Source organism: Vombatus ursinus, unplaced genomic scaffold (assembly GCF_900497805.2).
Source record: "Vombatus ursinus unplaced genomic scaffold, bare-nosed wombat genome assembly UNPS02014826.1, whole genome shotgun sequence".
Classification (NCBI taxonomy): Eukaryota; Metazoa; Chordata; class Mammalia; order Diprotodontia; family Vombatidae; genus Vombatus; species Vombatus ursinus.
This window is the reverse complement of record NW_020954604.1, coordinates 6,203,109-6,219,006: the sequence shown is the minus strand read 5'-3', so window position 1 is coordinate 6,219,006 and position 15,898 is coordinate 6,203,109. Positions and strand designations below refer to the sequence as shown.

Genomic DNA, 15,898 nt, shown 5'->3' with positions numbered 1-15,898 from the left:
ATTGATGTATGGATTAATTGGGGAGGGGGAGAGAAGGTCTTCATTTCTTTAGCCATACTCTGTCATTGATACTTTATTGGGAATTCTTTTATCAGATACTTGTTTTCCAACCTGAGAGCTTGTTAAGGAAAGTGAAGAGACAGATTCATTTTGACAAGAGGAAAAGAAGGGAAAGGTCTGCTGCATGGGGAGCTGAGAGCCAGGCAAGGACTTAAGATCCCCAGGCATCTGTAGGATAGAGTGCTGAAAGCAAGGGTGGGAAGGCACCAAATTTCATCCTACTTTACAATTCTGGCCAGATCTAGAAATGCTTGAAGATAGTCAGGAAAATAATCATGAAAGGGACTTTTCTTTAGGCCAACCAATCCCAAGGTGGAAACAGTTACCATGGTGCTCACCAACAAACAGGAAGACTGAAGTCCTGTGCCAGATTTCAGCACTGCTAAACAAGCTTAGGGAGAATTCCACTAGCGTTCTTTCACCCCTCACCATACTCCCTGCCGGGTGAGTCAAGGAGGCATCAGAGAATAATGTTATTTTTGGTTATAATATTTTACCCAGTGCTTATTTTATGTTCATGGAGCCCTTGTAAGTTAATTATACTTGTAAATTAATTGGAACAATTCTGTCAGACGAGTGGGAAGTCAAATGCCTGTTAATTAAATTTAAAAAAATATTATTGGGACATTGTATTTACTGTCAGATTCAGATTATGCATTAGTTTTACTGACCTGCTTTCCCCCTCCTCTTTCTTTTTTATTTTTTGTCATAAGGGATAACTCACTGGGTAGGTAAGGGATATGTTTGAAAATGAAAGTGACACAAAAACAGAAGATCTCAATAAAAATGTATTTTAAAAAAAATGTATGTGGGCTAAATTTGGTCCAAAGAAGAGATGATAAAGTACATTTCTCTGCTTCTTTGCAGACCTGCATGACTATGGGTGTGGAACACTATGTACCTTGTTAGATTTTTTTTCAATATGTTGGTTAGTTTCACTGATTCCTCCCCCCATTTTTTTATTCCTTATTTTAAGGAATGGTTCCCTGGGAGGGGGAGGAGCAGGAAAATAGTAGGAAACATAGGTGATATAAAAAGAAATCCATAAATTGTATTTTATAAATATATATTTATATAATATTTAATATAATAAATAATCTATATATAATAAATATATACATATAAAGTTATAAATTTATTTTATAAATGCATCTCAGTTGCATATACAAGGAAGAGCCTGAGACATTGACATTAAACTGTAAACTCTGCACAAGTGAACTTTATAGGTTCATAGAATATTAGGTCAGGAAGAAATCTAAGGGGCCACCTTCATTTTATAGCTTCTTCATATTACAGATGAGGAAACCAAAGGCCACAGATGACTTATCCAAGGTCACATAGAGAGTAAGTGCCTGAACCAGATATAACCTTTGGCTCATCTTCCCTCCATTGTCTTCTAGCTATGCAGTTGCAAATTTGGTCAGAGCATGGAAAAACACTTTAAAAGGACCTGTTTTAGTTTCCAGTTCTTTGCTACAATAAAAGTACTACAATGAGTAATACAATACTATATGTATCCTTTTGTTCTTCCTTTTATTTCTTTGGGATATATAGCTACTAGTGCTATTGATAGGGCCAAAAAGTACATACAATTTAGTGATTTTCTGAATATAATTCCAAATTTCATTCCAAAATGCTTGTACCATTTCACATCTCCACCAGCCGTGTATGAGTGGGCCTGCTCAATCTAATATCTCTTTCAATAATTGCCATTTTCCTTTTTTTTTTTTTTTTTTTTTGCTTCTTTGTCAATATGATGGGTGTGAATAGAACTTTGGCTATGTTGTACAATGCTGCCTAGACAAATATCTTAATTTGTATTCTTTAGATTTCTCTTCCCAGTGGGTGCTTAATGAATATATTAATGGATTTTTCACTATTAGTCATTTGAATAATTTTTCATATGAATGTTGATAGTTTGCTTTTCTTTCCTTCATTCCTTCCTTCCTAATTTAGGTGGTATTTTTATTTTATTTTATTGACACAGACAGATCACAAATAATTAATATCTCTCCACTTTATTTCCTATAAAGAGCTTTGTAGTTGTATTTATACTAACTTTTATAATCTATATATAATATATATGTAAAGTTTATAATCTCATCTAAAATGTCTCCCAAACATTTTATATGTTCAGTAGTTATTTTGAATTGAATTTCTCTTTCTATCTGTTCCTGTGTTTTGTTAGTGATGTGCAAACATACCAATGATTTGTTTATTTTATATCCTGCTACTTTCCTGAAGTTATTGTTTTATCTAACTTTTACTCGGGTTCTCTAAATAGGACATTATATTGTTAACAAAAAGCAATAATTTTATTTCCTTTGTTCATGTGTTTTCCCTCAATTATCTGCTATCATTTTAACAGTAATTGATTCTAAATTTGATTCTTTGTAGGCAAAATGACTTACAGAATGCTAAAGTGTTAGAGAACTTAGAGATCATAGGATCATAGATTTGTATATGAAAGTGCCACATTTGTATAAGACCATCTAGTCCAATCCCTTTATATTATAAAGGAGAAAATTAAAGCCCAGGGAGAGTAAATATCTTGTTTAAGGTAGCAGAAGCAGGCTTTGAGCTCAGTTCCTCTGATTCCAAATCCAAGACTACTTCTTCTGCATTAATATAAACCTCTCATTTTGCAGATAAGGAAATGAGGACCAGAGTGATGGAATGACTTTTCTAAAGTCATGCAGCTAGTCGGTTAGTGCTAGAGTTGGGAAGAGAATACAATGATACTAGTAACTTACATTTACAAACGCTTTTAAAGTTTAAAAACTCTTGAAAAAAAAAGTTATCCTTTAGTGACCATCACAGTTACTCTGTCAAATAGGTGCTATTATTGTTTCCATTTTGCCGATGAAGAAACTGAGACTCAGAGAGTTTAAGTGAACTGATCAAGGTCAAACAACTGGTAAATATCTGAGCCAGGATTTGAACTTAGGTCTTCTTGAGTCCAGGGTTAGCTCTCATGCGACATGGCCTCCTAATCAAGTGCTATTTCAATTGGGAGTCAGATTATGGAAAGCCTTAATACGGGGCCTTCTCTGACTAGCATTTTCCCTCTGAATTTTCTGCTGAGGCATTTAGACTTTATTTTATCCAAAGGTTTTTTGATCAGAGAAATGATATGCACTCATTATAGATAGCAGAATTAAATATAAACTTAGCAGGGCATGAAATGGGATGCTGATGTGCTTTAGCTCAGGAGATATATGAGGAAGTAAATAATGCCAAAGCATAGGTGGGTTCTGTTCAGAAAAAAAAATGTGCTTTGGAAATATCCCCCCAGCAGCATGATTCTATTTTCACTGCACTGTTACTTTGTGGTTGGTTGTCTAGTTAAGTGCACTCAGCATTAGAAGAGGAACTGATCATCTGAATGACAGTTTCTGGGAGTTTGGTTTGCCTGAGAGATCTGACACAATTAGTTACCGAGTTTGGAATGTGACATGTAGAAAATAGGAGACATGAACAAGAGAACTATTGTATAATTATGGGACAAATATAATTTATCTAAGTTTAGACTTGAAGTCAGAAAGACAAGAGAAGAGAAAAAACTACATCAGCTAATTGACTAGTCTGGCTGAGACATTGTTCTCAGTGAGGTGTTAGTTAAGCATAACTTGGATCAACTCAGCTTAGCAGCAGGAGTATCTATTTAACACAAAAGTTACATTCATCAAGGAACTTTTATGAACAATTCCTAAGACAGAAAGAGGACATAAAAGTTTACAATTCTAGGTTTTTAAGTTAACTGGGTTGTTCTCACTCAGATACCTCCTTGGCAGATGTCTGCCTGTGCCAACTCTTTGTCATAGATATGGAATACAATGAAAGTATGACCTGACCCAAGTTTATATGTAGATAGTTATTATTGATGCATTTTTAAAATATATGAGTACCTGTGATATTATTATTTATTTTGCCTTACTGATATATAAATGGATATGTTTAACACATAAAAGCATCATTATTGTGAGCAGCTGGTTGTGTAAATAGAAATGCTACAGTGGGGGCGTGATGGCTAATGTTGTGAGTAAAGAGAGAAAATTCCCTTATAATTGAATTACCTTAGGACAGGGGTGGGGAACCTGAGACCTTGAAGCCACATGTGGACTTCTAGATCCTTGGGTGTATCCTTTTGACTGAGTCCAAATTTTATAGAACAATTCATTTTATTAAGGGTATTTGTTCTGTGAAGTTTGAATTCAAAAGGCTGCACTTGAGGACATGTGGCCTTGAGGCTGCAGGTTCCCCATCTCTGTCCTAGGACCTTGAGAGAATTTGAGTATAACTGTGTTGTAGAGGTCTTTCTTTGGGAACTGAGATTCCGCAGTGTGAGGGCAGGTTAGAGTGACTGAGTCAATCCAGAAGGTGCTCAATTATCCACATACACACACACACACACACACACACACACACACACACACACGAAAGATATGAGGCATTATAATGAGGCATTATAGACACCCCACATAATTTACATATTGTACATTTGTGACTGTTTTCTTAGCAGGAAATATCCAGAATGACAGATATGACCAGGCTTCACCAGGCTGTTGCTATAGGGGACTACAATTTGGTGATGAGGATGCTAAAGAAGGGGCTTTACAATCCGAACCACAAGGATGAAGACTGGAATGACCGAACTCCACTTCACTGGGCTGCAATTAAAGGTAAATGGGTCTAGTCACTGCCTGCATGCAATATCCTCTTAGTCTGACTTTCCTTTCTGTATAGACCATAGCAATGCACCCTCTTTATAGACCATAGCAATACATCTTCCCTGGGATTTCTGGAGAATAAAGACTTTTCCTATCCAAAGGAATGAATCTCTAATGACAAGAAAATCTTCACATTACTTCTATTATTGGGAGGAGATGAGCAACGTCTTCTCTCCCCTGTGCAATAATGATTGCTCATTATATTACAATAGCTCTTGTAAGAAATGATGAAGGGTTTAGTGTTAGAGGAATTTGGGAAGACATGTATGAACTGATATAGAATGAAACAAGCAGACCAAGAACAATTAATACAATAATAATATCATAAAAACTAATAACTTTGAAAGACTTAAGAATTGTAATGACCATTCATGATTCCATAGGACTTAAGATGAAACATGCTACTTCACTTCCTAAAAGAGAGGTGATGGACTCAGAGTGCAGATCAGGAAATATAATTTTGGACATGACCAATGTGGAAATTTGCTTTGCTTGACTATGCATATTTGTTATGTCAGCTGGATTGAACTGGCCTCTAACCTGTGGATAGCCAGAGCTGAACAGAGCAGGCTAGAGACAGGATAGTCAGGAATCAAACAGAAGTGAGAGAAATGACTTACAAGCAAGGCCATGTGTGCCAGGGCTCTGCCCATAGTGGGAATGATGAGGTACAGGCCCAAGCCAAGATCTTTGCCCCTTACCCCCAAAATAATTTGGGTCCCATTTGTTTGAGAAGGGAATGATGGGGTTGGGATCTGGACCTCAGAAAGGAAAAATCCTGGACTTTCCCACATGGCCAAATCTCTGGATTTTGCCTGAGGCTATAATCCCATCAAGTGGCCTTTATCACCTATGCCCAATCTCCCAATTCTGTTACCCTTAACCTAGCCTAACCCTCCATTTTCTTACCTCCAGATGGCCCCTGCCCACTTCCCACCCTTACTCGTATCTAGACTCCATTCTCCCTTGGCCACATGGTCCAGGTCCCAGGCATTCTGTTCACCCCAGCTTACTGGCCACTCCCATCTAGAACTTCCTTAGACCCCTCCTCCAGTCACCCCAAACTACTTGGCCACTCCTAGATCCCTCCCACAGTCTTTCTGTATACAAGGTGCATCTTGTCTCCATTAAGGTACTCAGATTCTTAAAATCTAGGCAATAGCTCACAGATGCTCACATTCCTTAAGAGTCTGGCTAATATGGCGAATCTTTAATAAAACTTGTCTTTGGTTGAAAGAAAGCTTGGGTCAAATTCTTTCAGGCAGGACCTGTGTGTTGTGATTCTGGATTCCCAGCACCCTTCAACTCCTAAACCACAACAGGGAGACCTGAAGCAGTGTGAGGAGATCTTAATGGTTATACCAACGGCTACGCATCATGACAATGAGGGGTAACAGCAAGAATGAGACAAGTTTGATTCATGGCAGGGCTTCATGACTAGAACACGGATACTTGTCCAAGCTTGTCCCATGCTTGTCTGAGCTCAGAGAACACCTGGTGCTGGTCAAAGCAATACAGTAATTAGGTGATTTTTGCCAGAGGATGAGATCGTCCAGAGGACTGCTGTTATGCCAAGCTTAGGGCACGGCTCACTTGCTGGGCCTTATCTCTGGAAAACAAGGGTATCTCCTAATATATCTTCACATTTCCTCATTTTGGCCAAAGGAAGGGAGGTCTGAAAGACCTCCTATCCTTCTGGCCAATAAAGGAGAGGCAGGTATAAGTCAAGATGCCAAGAAAGGACAATTTGACCAGGACAAGATGTTGCCCAGGGTGGTTAGTTCCTTGAGGAAACCTATTGGGAAAGTATGTCCCAGGTACCATTGCTAGCTATTATTTGCTTGCAAGCAGAAAAGAGAGGGGGCCAATAATGTTTGATAACTTATTACTAAAATATACTCAAACCCTAAATTTCCATGATAGATAAATTTTGGAATCCAATCATACACATCTGTATATAGTTCTTAGAGAAAAATCTAATCCTGTTGCTTTCTCAAAATTTATTATTCCATTTATTTAGAAAAAGTTTTACATCTTTGTATTATTGCATTGTCTAATCACTGCCCTCTTATTAGGATATCATCCCTATGTTATAATTTGAACACAAATATAGGTTAAAATTGTAAGATGTTCATACTTGCATCCTATTATAGTAACTCAGAGATGTTCCAGTATCAATCTATTTTATAAAAGATTTAGTTTTGTACTTACAAAACTTCTTGATTATAGAAATTTACTATAAAAGTAAAAAGAGGGACATAGTTATAACAATGTTATGCCTCATAACAGAGGGAAAAACTCTCTTAGCTCTGTCTAATTCCAGGCATGAGTCATATCTGACAGCAAATCATGTAGTCACAGGGTGTTAAAAGCAAGGCTCAGGATTAACCAAGTGAGAATTTTCCTTTTCAGAAAGGAAATAGCACAGTGAAGAAATAAAGTCAGGAGGGTCCTCTCTAGGCTGTGCCAAGGTTGTCCCCAAAACTTTTCATAGGCAGAGACATTTAGCAGCTCTCAGACTGCAGCACATGCCATTTTCTATGATTGGCTTTGTGACAATTCAAATCAAAGGTCAAAACAAAAGTAAATTGTAGTCCCAAGAATTTTACCAGCAAAACTTCACTAATGACAACTTAGGACTTGAATAGCTTTCCTGATGTTTCCCCAACAGTTAATACATTTTATTCAACCTTTACTTATAAATTAAAACTACTCATATTCTGGGGTTTCCAAAATATAGCAAATACCTAATACTTGATTCATCCTTGATATATTGAAGCTATATCATTAAGCCACCTTATACACTTTAATAATAGCCAAGATTTTCAAATGAAAATTTGCTGTTATAGTAAACTTATTGTCTGCTTTATAATAAAACATACCTCATTAAATATTTAACAGTTTTCAAATGTCTATTTTTATCACATCCTTTTTAAAAGCCCAATTTATATCTAACAGCATCCAGATTAAAAAGTCGTTTTGTTTAACAGCATTTCTATTATAATTGCCTTGCAAATATCACAATATAAGAGAATTTATAAATAGAATAATAACACAAACAAAAAACTACAGATGACATCAGTTGCATTTCCAAATTATCACACATAAAAATCATTTATCTTATTACCTTTGACATTTCAAAACTACTTTACAGTTATCCGATATGGAACAATTACTTTCAATTAAAGAAATAATAATAATGTAGTGCTTAACATATACCAATCACTGACAATCACTTATTATTTTGATCTTCACAACAACCCTGGGAGGTGGGTACCATTATTATTTTTCTCTTTACAGATCAGGAAACTGGGCAAACAGAGATAAGATAACTTGCTTAAGATTACACAGCTAATAAATTTCTGCCACTAGAATGTAATTTGATTTTTCTAGCATTTTTTTCAACACCTTTATTTGAGAATCTGATCTGAGATGAGAGGGGTTATCAGAATAAGAGGGAGAGGGTCTCTGACCTGGGGAGTCATAAGGGATCACTGGTTTAAACAATCATTCAAGGAAGAGTTAAGAAAAAGTTGCTATAAAATGGGAACAGTTTACCTTTTTTTCCCCCTTTCTTCACTCTGGAATAACTTCCAAACTAGCTGCACTCCTTCATTGCCCTAGAACAATGAAGCTATTAATCTTGCCATTTACTTTTAAAACTTTTATAAAATTCAATCCTTACTTTTCCTTAAAACAAATTCAGAGTGGTACCCCAAGACTTACTGAGATATTTCAGAAGGGAATGAGTTCCTAGAATTACCCCCAAAGTCTCAGGAATTCTCTCCTACAATCTTAAAATGATTAATCTTCAAACTTCTTAATCTGCTATGATGTTTTTAGTAGTTCCACAAACTTTGGTTATCTGACTTTATTTCTGCAATTCCAACGTAGCCAAAGCTGCAATGACAGGAAAAAAGAATGTCTTGCAGGTTTTTTCTCTTTTCTTATAACCTAATCTCCGTTGGTAGGACTAAAGTGGCAGTTAGTCTTCCTTACTGGGACAATTGCTCCAACTCTGAAGTTCATTAATCTTTCCCACTGTTCTAAACTCTCTAGCTACATCCCTTAGAAGTTTTTCTGACTGGCTGCATTTAAAAATTTTTAAGGTAACAGAATCTAGCTCACAATACAAACACAATATAAACATGTTACATTTTATTTTTATTTTTTATTTTTTTTATTTTTGGCTAGGCAATGGGCTTAAGAGACTTGCCCAGAGTCACACAGCTAGTGTCAAGTGTCAGAGGCTGCATTTGAACTCAGGTCCTCCTGACTCCAAGACCAGTGCTCTATCCACTGCGCCACCTAGCTGCCCCTGACTTGTTACATTTTACAAAGACACAGACAAAACAACAAGACGTACAAACAGACACTGATAGATTTAACAAAGCACACAATTACAATTCTAATTTTACAGAGGCACACAGTTACCAAGGTATGCAGTTCAAGAAACAACAGAGGCACAGTTACAACTTTATAGAGGTGTGCAGTTTAAAAAAAACGGAGGCTTGTAGAGTGGCCAATTAACAGAGATGTGAGGCTTAAGAAAGGATATCTTTACCAGAGTGATCTGAGATGAACCGGACCAGAAGGCATCTGATGTTTTCTTCACAAAGAATGGTGACCTTGACTAAGGTGGAAATTCAAAAATTGGAGCAGGAGCAAGGGCAGAGGACTCACCAGATTTGGGGGAAGGAGTTGGACTAATCCATTCCCATTGGCACCAGAGAGTCCAATGGCCTGGTTCCATTTCAAATCCCATTTCTGATACCAATTAATGTCAACCAGAATGAATCAGCCTCTAATCTGTGGATGGCCAGAGCCAAACAGAGCAGGCTAGATACAGGAGAGTCAGGACTCAAACAGAAGTTTAATTTCAAAGTGAGGGAAATGGCTTGCAAGCAAGGATACATGTGCCAGGGGCCTGTGCCTAGTAGGGGGACCTGAAGCAGTGTGGGGAGATCTCAATAGTTATACCAGTGCCTATGCAGTGAGCTGTAGCCCTGACAATGAGGGGTAACAGCAACAGTGAGACAAGTTTGATTCATAGCAGGGCTTCATGACTGGAATATGGGCACTTGTCCAAGTTTGTCCTGTGCTTGCCTGAGCTCAGAGAACACCAGATGCTGGTCAAAGCAATACAATAATTATTTGATTTTGCCAGGTGATGAGATCATCCAGAGGATGAGTGCAAAGGATTATTGTTATGCCAAGCTCAAGGCACAGCTTGCTTGCTGGGCCTTAGCTCTGGAAAACAGGGTGTCTCCTAATATCTTGACAAGTAGAAGGGCTTGATTTTTCCTCCTTTTTCAATTGAGGGAGCAGGAAGGGAAGTGGCAAGAAGAAACTGAATTTTGGTTAATTAAAATTTTTTACTTTAAAAGTTCAGTCATTTGTGGCTTTATTTATAACAAAAGTTGAGAACATTTTGAAAAACATTCAAACAGTAAGCTAATGATTATTTCTAAATAAACTGTACTTTGAACTTTCACATTTAGTGCATACAGAAATTACAATAATTCATTGCAAAGCAGTTCTCATACATTAGGACACTTTTTTATTTTATTTTGGAGGAGGAGGAGGAGGAGGAGAAAAAAGAGAGGAAGAAAAGAGGGGAGGAGTAGGAGGAGGAGAAAGAGAAGAGGAAGCAGAAAAGGAAGGAAAAAAGACTGATATTAAGACAAATATCTATATTTTCCATTGTATTCCTTCCCTATCCACCCCATGGAGTTATCTTTTACAATAAATTTTTTTGAAAAAAGAGTAGGGGACAAAAAGTTTCACAAAACTAATGTACATATAAAAATGATGTTGTATTCATTATTCCCCACTAGTGAACTCTTGATTCTACAAAGGAGTTGGGGGATGTTTCTTTTCACCTCTTCTTTGAGTTGGAGCTTGCTCATTATAATTTTACAACATTCAAGTTTAATTGTTTTGTTGTTGGTCTTTCCATTTTCATTGTTGTTGACATTATGTGTAGTCTTTTCCTGGTTCTATTTCCTTCACTTTGCATCATTTGATATGAGCGCCTCTTTATATTTATCATGTTTAATGTTTCTTACAATGTAGTACTATTACATTACATTCAGGTACAACAATTTGTTTAGCTCTTCTCCAATTCATGAACATCTACTTCATTTCCAAGTACTGACATTTATATAATACTTCCAAGTTAGCAAAATGCTTTATTTACATTGTTACATTTAAACCTCAAAACAACTCTGTAAGGTGAGTACTACAGGCATTTTTTAGCACCATTTCACATGAGTGGTTAAGTACACAATGTAATTTGGTGACCGTAGGAAAGCATCCTTTTCAAAAATTTTCTCTCCTACTATCTGTCACAATACTGGAAAATCTACCATTAGATCATTGTTCTTTGGACCTTTAAAAGTTTTTTCTTCTTCTTCTATCTCCAAGAGTCCCCAAGTAAAATATAAATTCAACCGGCAAGTATAATACATATTTACCTCAGCAGGTGTTATACCTGAGTGACTGTGGCAATTGTGAATCTAAGATGGAGCTTCTGGAGCTTCTGGAAGTAAATGACAGAGGGGTGCAGGCCCAGGAGGTGGAAGATTCTGAATTGACCATTTTCATTATTTTCCTGTGCACTGACCCTGTTTCTGACAAGGAAGCTAAGGTGACAGTGATGCTAATGGTCAAGGCTTTAATGGCTTGTAAAATATTTTGTATCTTTTAGTAAAATATTATTAGAGAAAACTACACTGGGAGCTTGGAGGTAGAGAAATTAATAGGCAGGAACTGGACTTGGCTTGTGCTGGAGGATTTCTTAAATTTCTTAAAATGCTTCTGACCATCTGAGCTCCAGGGAAAAGCCTCACTGAATTGTAGTTAGCCAGGATAGTCAGACTACAGAGCTATCGGATAATGCAATTCAATGTAGCAAACATTTATGGAGCCCTTATCATATATAAGGCACTTTGGTTGTTGCTAAGGATACAGAGATGAACAACAACCCAGTCTCTGCCCTCAAGAAGGCACTAAATGGGATAAAATATATATACAAGTAACTATAATGAAAGGTAGAATGTGTGCTGACAGTGTATACCCCTAGAAAGATTTGAAAAGAAAGACAACACTTTCAGGTGTGTTAAGAAAAGCTTGATGGAGAATCATGCAACTACACTGGAAGAGATCCAAAAGGCCATGTAGTCCAACTCCCTCATTTACAGATGAGGAAACTGAGGCTTAAGGAGTTAAGTAACTTGGTCTAAGTGGTCAGGGGCAGGTTATGAAACCAGCTCCTCTGACTACAGGGCCAGTATCCTCTCCTATACTATATTATTCAATGCCTTAAAGGAAGGAAAGGATTTGTACAGGAAGTGATGAGAAAAGTAACAGGTGAAGGACAGTCTCTCTGAATGCATGGAGGTGGGAAAGTTGAGGACAAAAATAGTCCAGTTTGACTAGAATATTGAGTATATAAGTAAAAAAATAATAATAGTAATAATAATAAATACTAACAACAATTATGATGATGATAACTAACATTTATATGGTGCTTACTATGCACCAGGCATTGGCCTAAGCACTTTACAATTATTATCTTATGTGGAGGGGAATAATATGAAATAAGATTGGAAAAATAGGATATCATAGGATGTTAAAAATCAAAGGGAATTTACAGAGTAACTAATCCAATCCTCTTAGTGTAAGGACAAGGAAATGGGACCATAGTGCATAAGTGATTTGACCAAGGTTATACACTTGTCAGAAGCAGAATTTTAATTCAGATCTTTCTAACTTCAAATGCAATGTATTCTTCACTATCATATACTGGCTGTAGCCAAATGATAAAGGGCCTTAAATAAGAGGTTATGGAATTTGTTTCTAAAGACACTTAGGAGGGCAGCTAGGTGGCACAATGGAGAGAGCACTGGCCCTGAAGTCAGGAAGACCTGAGTTCAAATCTGGCCTCAGACCAAACACTTGACACTAGCTGTGTGATCCTGGGCAAGTCACTTAACCCCAATTGCCTAAAAAAAAAAACCAAAAAAAAAAAAACCCAACAAAAAAAGACTCAGAAATTGCAAAATCCTAGGCATTAGAATTTTATTCTAAAATCATTAGAGAACCACTTTAGTTTTTTGAGAAGAATGATGTGACCAAAGCTGTGCATTTGGACAATTGTCTTGCCATCTGTGTGAAAGACAGTTGTAGAGTTGCCAAATCCACAGCCCCTGGCTGCATAGGGCCCAGAAAAGCTTCCTAGCACTGCCTTAAGCAAATTAAAATGTAATTGGGATGAGTGTCACCAAGGAGATGAAGCACCAGGAATGGGCCAGGTCTGTGAAGACTCAGGGTTGTAAGAAGCCTGCATGACCTGAAGGACATCATTTAACCTATTAGAGTTGCTTTCTTTGTAAAAAGAAGAATTTGGACTAAGTCTTTTCCAAGGCCTCTTCCAACTCTAATTTCTAGAATTCTGCACCTTCTTGCCTTAGTGTCTTTAATGACTAAATCAAGATGATGAACTTTGTTCCTGTGAGGGGTGAAGGAGGCTATACCATTGCCTTGACTCACAGTAATCAGGGTTATTGTTGTCCTTTGCTGCCCCCTAAAGTCCACCAGGAAAACATCACTTTCTGCTCTGTCAACATCAACGTTGGTACTGAAGACTGTGAATGGTTTGTGGTCCATGAGCACTACTGGGAGACCATTAGTGCCTTATGTGATAGCCTATCAACACCAGCTGGCCTTGGAGGACTACAAATGGAATGAAATGAAAATGTTAAATCCATTATGCCCATGATTCATGTGGCCTGGAATTTTGCCCTCACCATCAAAGCTACCAATCCAGACTGTTCAAGATGATCAAGTTGACCTTCTGTATGGTAAGCATCATCAAAAAGGTCTAGGTCACATGGACATGAAAAGGTCCAAAGCGAGCAACTGGAATGCATCAGAGAAGGAAAATTTCACATAGGAGGTTGCATTGGAGATGGGCTCTGAAGGAGAAGGACTTGTTTCTCTGCCTTCTGTCACCCTACCGGTGCCTCCTACACCTTTAGTCCATGACACATTGCCAGTTGCAGCAGGAGAGTCTGGTGAGGACTGAGAAGAATGCCTGGGGAGGCTGACTGCATTCTTGCTGTTGCTCAGCTGTTGAGGTTCCTACCCTTTCCTTTCAGTCTGTCTCCCTCCAGATTTGTGTGTGTGAGTGAGAGAGTAAGTGTGTCTCTATAGCATGACTCAATTCCAACTTCTAATTCAAAGAGCTGGATGGTCCCAAATCTATGTCTGGAAGGAGAAGGGAATGCTTATCCCTATGAAATACAAAGCCCAATATGTCAGTCAGTTCTCAAAACCCTATTACATTCATATTAATTCTTTATATATATTGAATATTAAACCTTTATCAGAGAAATGTCAGAGAAAGACATTATGAAGATGAAGATAAGTATCCGAGCAGTTATTATGAAGATGTTTCCTGATTATTTCCTGTCTAACTTCATTTATTTTGTTCAGGAGGTTTTCAATTGTATGTAACTGAAATTGTTTTTATCTTTAATGACCATCTCTATCTATTATTTAGGTAAGAATTCTCCCCCTAGCCAAAGTATTTCCCTTTTCGGTCCTCTTTTTTTTATGATATGACCTTTAATACTTAGGTCATGTGTTGATATGGAGTTTATTGTGATATATATTATAAGGGATTTACCTAAACCTAACTCAGATTGCTTTCTAGTTTTCCTAGCAGTTTTTATTCAATAGGGAGTCTCTACCCTAGTAGTTGCTGCCTTGGGTTTATCAAACACCAGCTACTATGCTGGATTGTTTCTTGGTATTGTTTACTTAACCTATTCCATTGATCAATTTTCCTAATTTTCAGCTAGTACTAAATTAAAAAATAATTACTGTTTATAATTTGAGAACTAGTATTACCAGGCTCCCTTAATTCCTGCATTTTTCATTATTGTTCTTTCTATCATCCCTACTTTCATTTATTTTCAAACTCTTCCTGTCTAATGGCTGCTTCCCTGTTGCCTGCAAGCATGTTTCTATCTCCTCATCCTCAAAAGACCATCTATATTAGGTGCTTCCACATACTTTTCTTCTCAATCTCCTTAGCTATAACCTCCTCCAGATCATGCCCTTTAATTACTTCTCCTTCTATACTACTTCACTTGGTGATTTCATCAGCTCCCATGGATTTAATTACCCTCTCTGTGCTAACAATTCTCAAGTCTACCTATCTTGCCAACCTCTCTATAGATCTCCAGTTTCACATCTCCAATTGCCTTTCAGACATTTCAAACTGTATGTCCAGTAAACGTCTTAAACTCAACATGTCTAAAACGGAACTCATTATCTCTACCCTTCAACCCTTCCCTCCTCTTGTCTTTCCTTTTTATGCAGAAGGCAACACTATTCTTCTAGTTCCTCAGGCTCAAAACCTAGAGTCATCCTAGACACCTCATTATCTCTCATTCCTCCAATCCAATCTTTTGCCAAGGCTTGTCAATTTCACCTTTGCAACATCTCTTGATTATGTCCCCTTTTCTCCTCTTACATTGTCACCCACTTTAGTACAGCCCCTCATCACTGCATGTCTGGATTATTGCAATAACTTACTCCTGGCTGCTTCCTGACTCAAGTCTCGCCCCACTCCAACACATTTGCCATTTAGCCACCAAATTGATTTTCTTTAAGTATAGGTCTGACCATGTCACCCCACACCTTCCCCCCAACTACTCAATAAACTCCAGCAGCTCCTTATTTCCTCCAAAATCAAACACAAAATCCTCTTTGACATTTAAAGTCCTTCATAACCTCCTACATTCCCAGTCTTCTTGTGCCTTACTACCTGACACATACTCTTTGATCCAGTGTCATTAGCTTCCTCGATGTTTCATGAACAACATATTCCATCTCTCAGCAACAAGATTTTTCTCTTGCTGTCCCCTATGCCTAAAATGCTCTCCTTCTTCATTTCTGCCTACTAGATTATCTGGCTTCCTTTAAGTGCCAACTTCTACAAGAAGTCTTAAAATCCCTCTTAATCCTAGTGCTATTCCTCTCAATTATTATTTCTTCTTCTTCTTCTTCTTCTTCTTCTTCTTCTTCTTCTTCTTCTT

The 15,898-nt window shown here is 37.4% G+C and overlaps 1 protein-coding gene across 2 annotated transcripts in view; it reads left to right on the top strand.

Annotated features, from left to right (window-relative positions):
- Positions 1 to 433: 433 nt before the first annotated feature.
- ANKRD66 (ankyrin repeat domain 66) overlaps positions 434 to 15,898 on the top strand; it is a 25,848-nt gene continuing 10,383 nt past the window's right edge. Inside the window, exons 1-2 of one of the 2 annotated variants that reach the window (XM_027838271.1) lie at positions 434 to 504; positions 4,580 to 4,742. In XM_027838271.1, coding sequence (XP_027694072.1) covers positions 4,595 to 4,742 — 148 coding nt within the window. In that variant the 5' untranslated portion in view covers positions 434 to 504; positions 4,580 to 4,594. The remainder of the gene's footprint in view (positions 505 to 4,579; positions 4,743 to 15,898) is intronic. The other variant, XM_027838272.1, reaches the window with a different exon arrangement.